General features: G+C 43.1%; 1 protein-coding gene across 2 annotated transcripts in view; it reads right to left on the bottom strand.

Moving 5' to 3' along the window:
* Window positions 1-12,443, bottom strand: part of KMT2A (lysine methyltransferase 2A) — a 73,716-nt gene that overhangs the window by 42,936 nt on the left and 18,337 nt on the right. For both annotated transcript variants that reach the window (XM_075279875.1, XM_075279874.1), the window contains exons 2-5: window positions 7,938-8,007; window positions 4,288-6,890; window positions 2,251-2,428; window positions 1,354-1,588 (exon numbers count right to left, since the gene is read on the bottom strand). In XM_075279875.1, coding sequence (XP_075135976.1) covers window positions 1,354-1,588; window positions 2,251-2,428; window positions 4,288-6,890; window positions 7,938-8,007 — 3,086 coding nt within the window. The remainder of the gene's footprint in view (window positions 1-1,353; window positions 1,589-2,250; window positions 2,429-4,287; window positions 6,891-7,937; window positions 8,008-12,443) is intronic.

Here is a 12,443-nt window from a genome sequence, read left to right as displayed (position 1 = left end):
AATCAAAAATAATATTTTTAATTTTTTTTTTTTTTTACAATGGTCATGTCCTTTTCTCCTGCCTCTTTTGCTTTAGTTAACCCTAGAATCCCCTGAATATAACAATTATGGAGAATCTGTTCTTAGAACTATGCGTTGTGCCTTCTCTGTTATTCTTCCTGGAAATTTAAGAATAAATTGATAGCTGGGTGTTACCATTTCGAGATCGGGCTCTAAGAAATCTAGCACTGAGAGTCAGGCTGTGCATTAAAAGAACCCTTTGAGATTGGTAAAATTAAAACCCAGTTTTCAATTCACCCAAAATTTCAGAAGGAATGGGGAAAAAAAAAAATAAAGGGCGTATTGTATAATGTCAGGTATTTGTCCCAGCGGGAGATAACCCACAACCAGAGTTGTATGGTAGTACATCACTCTTCACCCCAACTGAAAGTGCATGCACTGTCGGCTAAACACAGTATGCAAGTGTATGAGAAATTCAAGAGATCACAGTCAACCAGCAGCTATTTAAGGTGTATAAGCACCCCAAAAAAGGAACTAGACAACTAGCATGCTGTCAAACAGCTGGGGTTTAGGGTTTCAAACCTCTAATATATACTGCTGTCCATCAGAGTTTATATAGTATATATATGTAGAAAAGTTTGAAGAGACCTGGGGTCTGCCAATGAACACTATATGAACACAGGGTGCAATGAAGCCAAGGCTCAGTACAGCAGGCTTGACTGTGCATGGTCTGCACTTACGCCAGCATCATTGTGCACAATGCCTATACACCAGAGTTCCTTAGTAGACTCAGTAACAGACCCCAGGCACCTTCCAAATTTAGTTTCTAAAGTTCCCTTTAAAGGCTGATCAAGAACTATCTATAAGACCAGTTTCATACAAGCATTTTTTTTACTCTTCATTATTACATCCATTTGCCTCATAATCCAGAGCCAACACTCACAAGGGCAAATAAAATAAGTATCTTAAACACAGCGTGCACTTAAACCTGTTTCTGAAAGACAGTCAAGACAATTTGTAATACTAAAATATTTCTGCAATATGGTCCCCAGCATGGCCATGATTGTCAAGAACAGCCAGATACTTTTGTAATGGCAGTTTTTAGTACACTGATTTCGATGTGGCTATTCACATGTCCATTTTGATGGACTGTCAAACAATAATGATATGTCCTACTTTTGCCCGTTTTTCAAAAACCTCTCAATAGACTCACAATCATCTAAACTCAGCTTTACATATATGCGAATGTAAAAGTGGTCTTAGGGAGTCCCTGCAGAAAAACAGCAGCACCAGGTTGTTTTACCCCTTTTTAATGCCTTATATCGTATCAACGGTTAGTAATATCAATCTTACTTGCAGCATTGTTTTTTGATATTGCGTCCTCCAAATTTTGGCTTGTCAAGGCAATTCGTACACACACCACAGTCATCGGGCACCTGGCAGCCTGGACACTGCCCACAGCGACGCGATCGCCTGCCCTTTTTAACTGGAGGTTCCTGTGGAGTTTTGTTGCGGGTGACTTGTTTAATGGGTTTAAGGGGTGGAGCTGGTGGATCAGCATCCTCTGAGCCGGCTATAGAGGACTTATCTGAATACAGAAAAGAAAGCAGAAATATTGTTAGCTCTACAGAAGAGGCGGTTGCAGCTGAAGATGGAGGCGTCGCTGGAGAGAGCTCTCTGGCAGCAGTGGGGACGCTGTTTGAGCGCTGAGGCCCGCCCCCACTGCTGCAAGAGAACTCAATTGCATACCGGTAAAAAACGGTATTTCTACGGAACGGCGGGCCGGAGACCACGTCTAAAGGTAAGAGACGAATAGCCTTTCTAAAGGCTATTCCGACGTCTTAAGCACAAAAAAAAAAAAAAAAAAAAAAGAAAAAAAAAAAGTTTTAGTGGTAGAATCCCTTTAAGGCTTGTAATTTGATCACCTACACCTATACACAAGATTGGCGGGTGTCAAGTCCCCCAACTGGAATGGAGTACTGGTTGCGGGGAGAAAGAACTCAGGACTCCCATTTTCATGATCGGTGGTGGTCTCTGTATCATTTGGATATGGGATAAGTGCTGCTCACGACAGAACATCTATTTAATGTGTAAAATATTTGACATTTTATCATGACATGTCAGAAATTTTAAGGGGTAGGGGTTTTTTTCAGCTGCTGAGACCTGCCCACTAGCTTAATGAAACAAAGCACAGAAGCCACCGAGTCACGTGTCCCAATGAATTTCTGTGGACTCTACTTGGAGACGCACCATCATTCCCCATGGAAGACAGGACCTTCTCTCTCTCTTCCCAAGGTAAGGCACTCAGCGTGGGCATGTCATCTGGAAACACTGCCCTCTTACGTCCCAGCGCCACAGCAGCTCTTCGGCAGACATGCTTGATCCTGGGCCCTCGCACAGAGGTCTCAGATGAATCACTCTCCTGACCCTAAAACACACAAAAACACACAGAATAGTATCACAGGTAGAGGATGCCCAAACCAATGACTAATAATTCCACTATCTTCAGGTTAAAACTGAAGTTTAGTATTAAAACATAAAATACATCCAACAACGCAATTGCAGGAGAGAAAGAGCTACAAAAGCTGCTGCCAAAGATCTCTGGTAGTGACTCATCTTCTGCAGAACAAAGGATCAGACATGTTGAAACCCTATAGGCCTGATTCCTCATTCTCTCTCGACAGTCAGGAGCCTCCCCACAGATACAAAAGACCAACAACTGATCCTGACAACCTTTATGTCATTTGTGTGGCAAGGTCAACAACAGGAAACTAGTGGCTGCTCCTAAGAGCGGGCCTGTAAGAGTGTTTAGTATGTAAACATGGTTGGGCAGTCTAGGTGTTGACACGTAACTTCATAGATACTGAGCTGCAATGAAAACCACTAGCTCACAGTTATTAACAGTAAACCCACTGTCATTCTAGGTTTTGCCAACTTAACCTGCTGCAACCACTGTAAAAGTGACTTTCCGTATTTAACACCATGTTTATTTTAGGGCCATGATTCTGGGAAGATTAGTTTCTGATTAAATTCCTGTTAGGACAACCCCTGCCGACTTGCCTTGTTAGTGACCTCCCTCTATGTTCTCCACAGGATGCTCTGCTGCAATGTGTTGCATGGACGGCCACTTATTTGAATGTGACCATAAACACCCCCTTCCCCACCACTAGCCGCTGACTGTCAGTTTCTTGCTTTAGAACTTACTAATTCTGTGTAATAATTTCATATTTAATGCAAATGCAGACCTAACGGTCTATTGTTGTGTCAAATTTATAACAGTGGCTGATGCTTGGTTATAAAGCATCTCTAGCCATTTTTGTCTAGCTTTACAACACCTACTGGTTGGGTCTAGATTGAGTTTTGACGCATATTAAGAGGGTTGCTTACTGGATCGGTGATCAGTGTCAGATATGACCGACACCCAGCACTCGTCCTGATCAGATGTTTTGGGCACCGCAACCTATATACTAGGCATGCAGCTGGAAGCAGCCCTGGTCCTACTGAAGTGAATGGGAGCAGGGCTGCAGTTCCAGATGCCACTGCTACACCATACGGACTAGAAGCTATATACAGTGTACAGAGCTCTGTACACTGTAGTGGCAGCGCCTGGAACTGCAGGCCCACTGCCATTTATTTGAATGGCCTTCATCTGGCTATTTATCTAGTACAGGCGTGGGGAAACTTCGGCTCTCCAGCTGCTGTGAAACTACAACTCCCAATATGCTCCATTCACTTCCATGGCAGTTCCAAGAACAGCAGAGCCAGTATGCATGCTGGGAGTTGTAGTTTTGCAACAGCTGGAGAGCTGAAGGTTTCCTATCCCTGATCTAGTATATGGCTTCTGGTGGCAGAAACTCCTGATCAGGAAAAGGTCTGGGTACAGGACTCTGGCTGATTGAATACTGATGCCTCATCCTGTAGATAGGTTGCCAGTATCAATTATCTTCAGGTCCTTGACAACCCCTTTAAGCTACATCTCTTTCCAGCTAAGGCATGCACCTTTTCTTCTTTTCTATGCCCTCTTGTTGGCACATTTTGATTAGCAAAACTGCCCCATTTTCGTGACAAGACAAGTGCTGACAACAGCAGATGGTGAAAAAAAAAAAATCACACGACTAACAAGGGTTATGGTAACACCCAGTTGCTGATTTATATCTTGGAAGAATAACCGAGGACAGGCAATGCAAAGTTACAAGAAAAGATGCTCCAGATTTGTTATATGGGGAATGCGGGAATTTACTAAAACAAGTCTACATACCGCTTCTCATACATTCTGAAGTCACTGACCTGTGCTTTCGGTTGTTCTCCTTGTTTCCGCAGTTTACTTTTCTCTATACTTTGCAACTGACATTTGGCGGTTCTTAGGAGAGTGGCCACATCCTTTTCTGAGGCAAGAAATTTGTTAGCTTGGTCCAACATGGTGCTGATTGTGGTTGTGGAGGATTTCACAGGATTCACAGGTTGGATTGGGACAGCTGTTTGGGGCTCTGCCGGTGGGGATTTGGCACCAGTTTCCGAATCATGCTTCTCAGCAATCCCTCGGCCTTTCTTGGATACCTTATTCTTAGCCGAAACTGGTACTGCAGGTAAGGCGGGTGGACTAGTTGCTAGAGAGGGCTCTGCCATCACTGGTTTCTTTCTTGCAATTACTTTTATGGGTGTAGCAGGGGTGAGTGCCTCGCCATCGCTCTTCTCTTTACCGCTTTTGTTTACAGCATCTGAACCCTTCTTACGTTTATCCTTTCTTGAGTCGTGGGAGTTTTCTTTCTCTCGTTCTTTTTCTCTGCATCTTTCAGTTTCCCTTTCTTTTGGCACCTCCTCAGATATTCTGCTTTTACTTCTCCCTCGATCCATCTGGGGACTAGAGGGGAACAAAGGGAACAGAGCAGGAGAGCTGTTGGAAGAGGATGAAAAGTGCTCACCTGGAGTGCTGGCTTGCTTCCTTGGTTTCTGATTTTTTTCAGCAGAGTCCCCAGGTGCTGGAGTAATTGATGTGGAAGAGAAAGAGAAGCTTGGGTTTAAGGCACTAGCGGTAAGAGGACTGACAGAGATGCCTGCAAGTGAGGTGGATGACTGAGGTATGAGGGACGCTGCCGTGTTGTTGCTATTTTCCCTCCTACTCCGCGTTCTCATGGAGTGAGATGGGGATCTAGATACAGAACTTCGGATAGGACTGAATACTCTCCTTCTCCGCCTACGGGAGGTTATTCCCATAATGGAAGATGCCCCACCAGAGCGCCCCACAGATGAAGGAAGAGTCACTGATTCGAATATACGGGAGTGTGCTTCACTAGGTGTAAATCTGGGTGCACGTAGTATGGGGCTTCGCTTAGGTACATCAAACCTCCCACTGGCATGTAACGGAGAAAACAGTCTTCCAGGAGCTACCACAGAAGCAGAGCTGAACCCAGAAGCAGAAGCAAGTCCTACATCCTCTGCTGTCAGCGGTGGGGGCCTGAAATTGTCAAATATGGGTTTACGAATGAGGCCCTCTTTGGCATATTTAGCAGAGGAAAAGTACTGAGATTCTAGTCTGGAGGTCCAGCGGAAAGTTGGTTCTCTAAGAATAGACCGCCTCTTCTCATGCAGGCGTGAAGCAGAAAGGAAGGGAGTAGCAATAGGAATAGTAGGAGGAATCACCCAGGCTGAGTGATCAGAAAGGGTTGAAGGGGGCTGAAGAGGTGCAGGAGGACTAAGCAGTGGTGGAGGAGGAGATGCAGAAGACTGCTGAAGAGCTGGCGGTGAAATCAACTTCTTAGCTTGTCTAGCATTAAAACTTCTGCTGCAACTTGTAATGCGACGGGTCCTAGCTCCACCTCCACTGCTTTCTGGAACAGACTGAGGAGTTGTCAGGGGTATCTCTGTCAGACATTCCTGGGCGTCTGTTGCAGCAGGTGCCTCCTCTGATGCTTGAGACTCTGTTGAGGTGTCTACACTAGGGCTGCTAGAGCGGGACTCATCTGATGTAGCCTGTGAGGATTGCTGGGAAGCTGCACTTGACTTCTCACTAGATTCACAAGATGCTGCACTGAAACGTCCATTTGGAGCACTCTCGAGCCGAGCTATCTTGATAGGGGGCTCATAATCTTCATCTTCTATAAACCTCCTAGGTGTCTTTATTATTCGGGAAGAGACCGTGCTCACAACAGGCATAATAAATTGACGTATATTCTTTAGCTGTGTGCCTCCCTTACGCCCTTGCAATTTTGCTGCTTCCAACTCCATCTTCTTCTGTGCTCCTTTCTTAGCCTTCTGCAGAAGCTGCTTGGCAATGGTTGTATCAGTCCTTTTGGAGGTGGGAATTATCCTTACAGGTTTAATCCTACGGGGGCTTTGTCGTACAGAAACTCTGGCTTCATCTTTTAAGGGCTGAGGGGAGTCCTCTTTCCGACCCCTTTGTGATTTATCCCCTTGTGACTGTCTTAAAATTATCCCAGGTTGGGTTGTTTTAAACCTTTCCGAGGATGGAGGTCTACCTCGCCTTTTGACAATCTGAACAGAGCTTTTCCGTCCAATTTGTAGTTTGTCCCCTTTGAACTTGGGTTTTAGTGGAGACAGTTTGACTGTTCTGAGTTTCTTTATTTTGGCAGCATGCTGAAACGCAGCAGACGGCTTTCTCCGCTTAGTTTTCTCTTCTCGAGAAGCCTTAACAGATTCTGATCCATCCCGTTTGTCCTGTGTCAACTTGAATTTGACACTCCCATGTGCAGGCGGTCTTCCCCTTCTCTTCTCTTCCGGCTTACTCTCAGGTTTCTTTACTTTTTCTGCTGGCCTGAGATCCTGTTTGTTTATCATAGGGCTATGGTTTTCTGCAGGATTTGAGGAAGCATCAGAGCTTCTGGACAGACTGCTGCGGGGCCGACCCCGAGGTTTCCTTGGGGTTGACTGATCTGAAACACAAAATACAGGAGCGTAAGAAGAGAAATACTGATGATAATAATATTAGGACTACAGAAACTTAAGAAATAAAATGTCAAAAGTCTGAGCTGCCCGCTCTAGCTCATTCTTTGTAATTCTGGTAAGTTTTAGTAACCACATACTATGCATTACATCACCCTCAGCAGAGGTGCAACTCAAAAGGAGTTGTCTAACTATGAAGTAAACTAGAAAAAGCGAGTACCCCATTTCATTGAATGAAAAAAATGCTGCTGCTCCTGCTCCATTACTCTCTCCTAGAATCTTCTTTGGGAGGTTGGTTCCTAAACACATACCGTATATACTCGAGTATAAGCCGACCCAAATATAAGCCGAGGCCCCTAATTTTACCACAAAAAAAACTGGGAAAACTTATTGACTCGAGTACAAGCCGAGGGGGGGAAATGCAGCAGCTACTGGGAAATTTCAAAAATGAAAATGGTCAGAGTTTTTGGGTGCAGTAGTTGCTGGGTGCTGGGGAAGGGGAGGGGTTGTTTTGGTTGTCAGTCTGCCCCTTCCCTGAGCTTGAGGACTGTTTTTTTCCCCCCACTTGGAATTCAGTCTGGCTGAATATAGGGTACCTGCAGTGCTCCTATTAACCCTTTTCCGACGGAACAGGAGCACTGCAGATCCCCTATATTCAGTAGACCGGGCACTGTCAGACACAGGGATACCTAATGTGAATGTGTTTCACTGTAATTTTCTTTTATATGTATTCTAGGGAAAGGAGGGATTTAGAACTTTTATTTACTTTTATTTTTTTTAAAGCTTTTTTTTTTCTCAATATGTTATGGGAGATTCTATACATTGCTATTGCGGCTGGTCATAGACACCCCCTCCCCCACAAAAAAAAAAAAAAATAATATATATTTTTTTTTTTGCTGGACTCTAGTATAAGCCGAGGGGGGTTTTCTGCACAAAAACTGTGTGGAAAAATTCTGCTTATACTCTAGTATATACTGTACATATAACATATAGCTTTGACTGCAAGTAACACATACTAGAAAACCATAAACAATTACCTGAGGGAGGTTTTGTGGGGCTGCGGGTTTTAACTTCATCATCTGGGCCAAATCCTAAAAAGTGATCCTCCTACAGACAAAAAAAAAAGAAAACAAACACGACATAAGTTTAGAACAATTTTGCAGGTTATTTAGTGGTATGCCAATCTTTACCAAACCCTCCTGTTAATATTCCTAGGCCAATACTAGCCATACGGGAGAAGTAAGGGTTAAAGAAGCAGACTTTATTCCATTCGTGCACACTTCACCCAATTGTCTTTCAGCCATTATACTTGTATGTATATCACATTCTTAACTCTGAACACCACCTTCTCATCAATCACCATTTTGGTTTTAATATTTCCTCTTTCTCTGCTATCTATTCCATCACACCTCTGCACAGCATCATATAGGCAGCTAGAGACAGTACAATCTCTGCCTGTGGGGAACAAAACGATCCTTCTCTTTATACGCTCCTAAATACTAGAAGACCATAAGTATATAGTCAGAGGCAAACACGTCAGCTCCTTTATTATTACTGTGCGACAGAAGCCTGTCTACTCATCAATAGTTGCCTGTGAAACCTTCAATCCACTTAAAGGCGTTACCCAGTATTAGAAAACATATCTGCTTTTTTTCCATTTCTCAGGCACTGGGGCCGAGCTGTAGCAAGGCCATGTTATCAATGGATGTGATGTCACTACCTGACAAAAGGAAAGAAAGCAGACATGTTTTCCAATCCTGGAGCCTCTAAAATATACACAATTTTATTTTTTCTTTTACATACAAGTATATTTTTACTCACACATACATATAACTGCAGATATGACCCTTTAATACTACATTGTTGTGAGGCCAATTTCTCTCTTTTTTTTGTGAATTCTTGGAAAAAATTAGCATTAATACAAGCAAGTGTTTGTTCTCGAAGGACAGTAGGGCATTGGGGAAACTTATATGGTGTCATCAGTCCAGACCACACTATTGCTTACAGTCTCGGGCTTTGAGCTGAATAGCTTTTTCCACCTAAACAATGCTTTTTTTTTTTTTCTTCATTGTATATGTAGACACATAAATAATAGATGACTTATGTACTGTACATTACTGAAATAGGATAAAAAAAAAAAAAAAAACACAATTGGCAGATGCCAGATCACCAAAATCAATATGAAATTTCAGCTACATAAGGGACTGGCACACCAAGTGTATCTGCAGAAGCAAGCTATCTCTGTATGTACACTCATACAGGGCAGGTGGGACTGGCAATCACTGATCAGGACCACCCAATGGACTCCCAATCCTGCAGGTGAATTAAATACAAGAAATACTAAATATGTTCCCTTTATAAAACAACTAGCGTGGCTTCGCACGAGTATATATATATATATATATATATATATATATATATATATATATATTTTTTTTTTGTGTTTGTGTATTGGCCCCATAAGAATAGGCTGGTTGCTATGGAAACCTGGTGTAAAGCTGTGTGTATGTGAAGACTGAAGAACCTGTGAGTTTCCATTCGTCCATAATCGTCATGTGATCATGTGTATCTCAGTTTGGATATCAGTGAAAAAAACTGCGATGGGTTGTTATGGAAACCTGGAGTAAAGCTGTGTGTATGCGACCTTGTGTAACAGAGTCATCCACATTGCCCTGCCCCTTAAAGCAGACGTAGACCTACAGCAGTAAAGAAAAATGGCTGGGTTGTTATAGAATCCTGAAGTAAAGCTGTGTGCATGTGGAGACTAAGTGCCTGTGAGCTTCTATTGGCTGATAAGGGACATGTGACCGTCTGTATGGCAGTTGGAATATGAGTGAAAGACTTGCAGGCTTGTATTGGCTAATGCAGGTCATTTTTTTTTTTGGGAATACTGTATCTCAGGAACGGTATGTCCTAGAAAGCTGAGACCCAGGCTAAAACCTTACCGGACACCTGATGTACCTGTGTGTCAAATTTGGTGAGGATCGGTCCAATTGTTTGGTTGCACATAAAGAACAGACAAACTCATCGATAGATAAACAGATAGATATCAGTCTGCTCAGCTCCTCCTGCCCTATAAAATGCCACTTGCAGAATGCATTGCACTTTGTGATAGGTTCCCTTTAAATGTCCTTATGACAAGAGTTCACATTTTATGTTTTGATGCAAGACCTTTCGCTTCTTCATTTATCACTTTCTGAACTGCTTTACCCTCAGTAATATTATGTCATATAACAACGCAGCTCCATATGAATCATCGCAACAAAAATAGCATATCCTCAAAGCTAAACAAAAAGGGACTGGCAGCGCCCATAACTCCTTTCTTATAGGAATTTTCCTATCAAGAGACATTTCTAACTTAACCACAAAAATGTTCCATACCGGTCTTATTTTGGAGCTAAAAATCATTTTGTAACAAGTTTTTAAGAAACGTTTCAGACAGTTTGCTTTCTGCTGACATATCTATATATTGCATAGAAAGCTTCAAAATGCTGCTCTACAGCAAATCTGTCAGACGGGCTTTCTGGCGGCTCAGACTCACATCTTCTACAATGATTTATTGCCACATCAAAGTTGGACCAAAACCAAAAGTTAAAGGGTTTATTTGACCATTAAAAAAATAAATCTAGGCAGCAAGGTGGCGGAGTGGTTAGCACTATTGCCTTGCAATGCTGGAGTCCTGTTTGTGTGGGTTTCCTCCCACACTCCAAAGACATACCGAGCAACTGCTGCAGCCAATCAGGAGGGCCATTAGGTCTGATGCACAGAATCGGGAGGGAGGGATCAGATTTTTGAAAGGTTGGACAAACCCTTTAAATTGGTGCTGCAGCCCCTTCATTTTCAGGTAGGGCTCTCACGTAACCTAAGGATACACATGTACTTTGTAAGATTGAAGCAACCCTTCAAGAAATATAGCAAATGCAAAGTCCCGCTGGTAGCACAAGTTCTTCCATGAGGTCTGAAGGTCCATATATACTGTATACTGTATACTTTACAACCCAAATAGCCAGTCACTGAGCTCCATTCACATTTCTAGGCACATTAGCTACCCAGCCCTTGGGATACGGCCAAGTGTGGACTAGTCTATATTCCTCCGCGTCTAGTGTGGGATCATTATTCCAGATGTGGCCGTCATGTAACATTCTGTATGTACACTATTAGGGAGTTTGCCAGATTTCTAGCAGCTATCTAGGTACTTGGATATTGCCTGAGGTAACAGGAGACGTGAGTGGGAAGTACTGGGTTAATAACTGGCACACAAACTGAGTCAGATGAGAGGAGGGAAATGACACACTGTGAGGGAGGGGAGATGGATTAACAAGTGCCATGATAAAACACTACAGCAAACACACACACTGCCAGAGCCAGGCAGACTCATGTCTGGCAAATACAGAAAACATTTAACCAAAGGGCTGAGAGATCTGTCTGCAGAATGATGCACTGTGTGAACAGTAGTCAACCATTACATGCACAAGCCACAGACCTCCTGGTACCATCTGCATTCATGAGGAGAGACCGTGATAGTCCTCAGGAGTCCTGTCAGGAATGACTCTGCTAAATGCTCCATATCACATAATCCTATATATCACAGGGCTCAGCTTCTCTCCTCTATCATATAACCCTATATATCACTGAGCTCAGCTTCTCTCCTCTATCATATAACCCTATATATCACAGCTCAGCTCTCTCTATAATATAATCCTATATATCACAGAGCTCAGCTTCTCTCCTCTATTATATACCCCTATATATCACAGAGATCAGCTTCTCTCCTCTATTATATAACCCTATATATCATAGAGCTCAGCTTCTCTCCTCTATCCTATATATCACAGAGCTCAGCTTCTCTCCTCTATCTTCTAACCTTATATACCACAGAGCTCAGCTTCTCTCCTCTATTATATACCCCTATATATCACTGAGCTCAGCTTCTCTCCTCTATCATATAACCCTATATATCACAGAGCTCAGCTTCTCTCCTCTATTATATACCCCTATATATCACAGAGCTCAGCTTCTCTCCTCTATTATATACCCCTATATATCACTGAGCTCAGCTTCTCTCCTCTATCATATAACCCTATATATCACAGAGCTCAGCTTCTCTCCTCTATCATATAACCCTATACACTCACCGGCCACTTTATTAGGTACACCTGTCCAACTGCTCGTTAACACTTAATTTCTAATCAGCCAATCACATGGCGGCAACTCAGTGCATTTAGGCATGTAGACATGGTCAAGACAATCTCCTGCAGTTCAAACCGAGCATCAGTATGGGGAAGAAAGGTGATTTGAGTGCCTTTGAACGTGGCATGGTTGTTGGTGCCAGAAGGGCTGGTCTGAGTATTTCAGAAACTGCTGATCTACTGGGATTTTCACGCACAACCATCTCTAGGGTTTACAGAGAATGGTCCGAAAAAGAAAAAACATCCAGTGAGCGGCAGTTCTGTGGGCGGAAATGCGTTGTTGATGCCAGAGGTCAGAGGAGAATGGCCAGACTGGTTCGAGCTGATAGAAAGGCAACAGTGACTCAAATAGCC

Source organism: Leptodactylus fuscus, chromosome 6 (genome assembly GCF_031893055.1).
Source record: "Leptodactylus fuscus isolate aLepFus1 chromosome 6, aLepFus1.hap2, whole genome shotgun sequence".
Taxonomy (NCBI): Eukaryota; Metazoa; Chordata; class Amphibia; order Anura; family Leptodactylidae; genus Leptodactylus; species Leptodactylus fuscus.
This window is presented reverse-complemented; position numbering and strand designations above follow the sequence as displayed.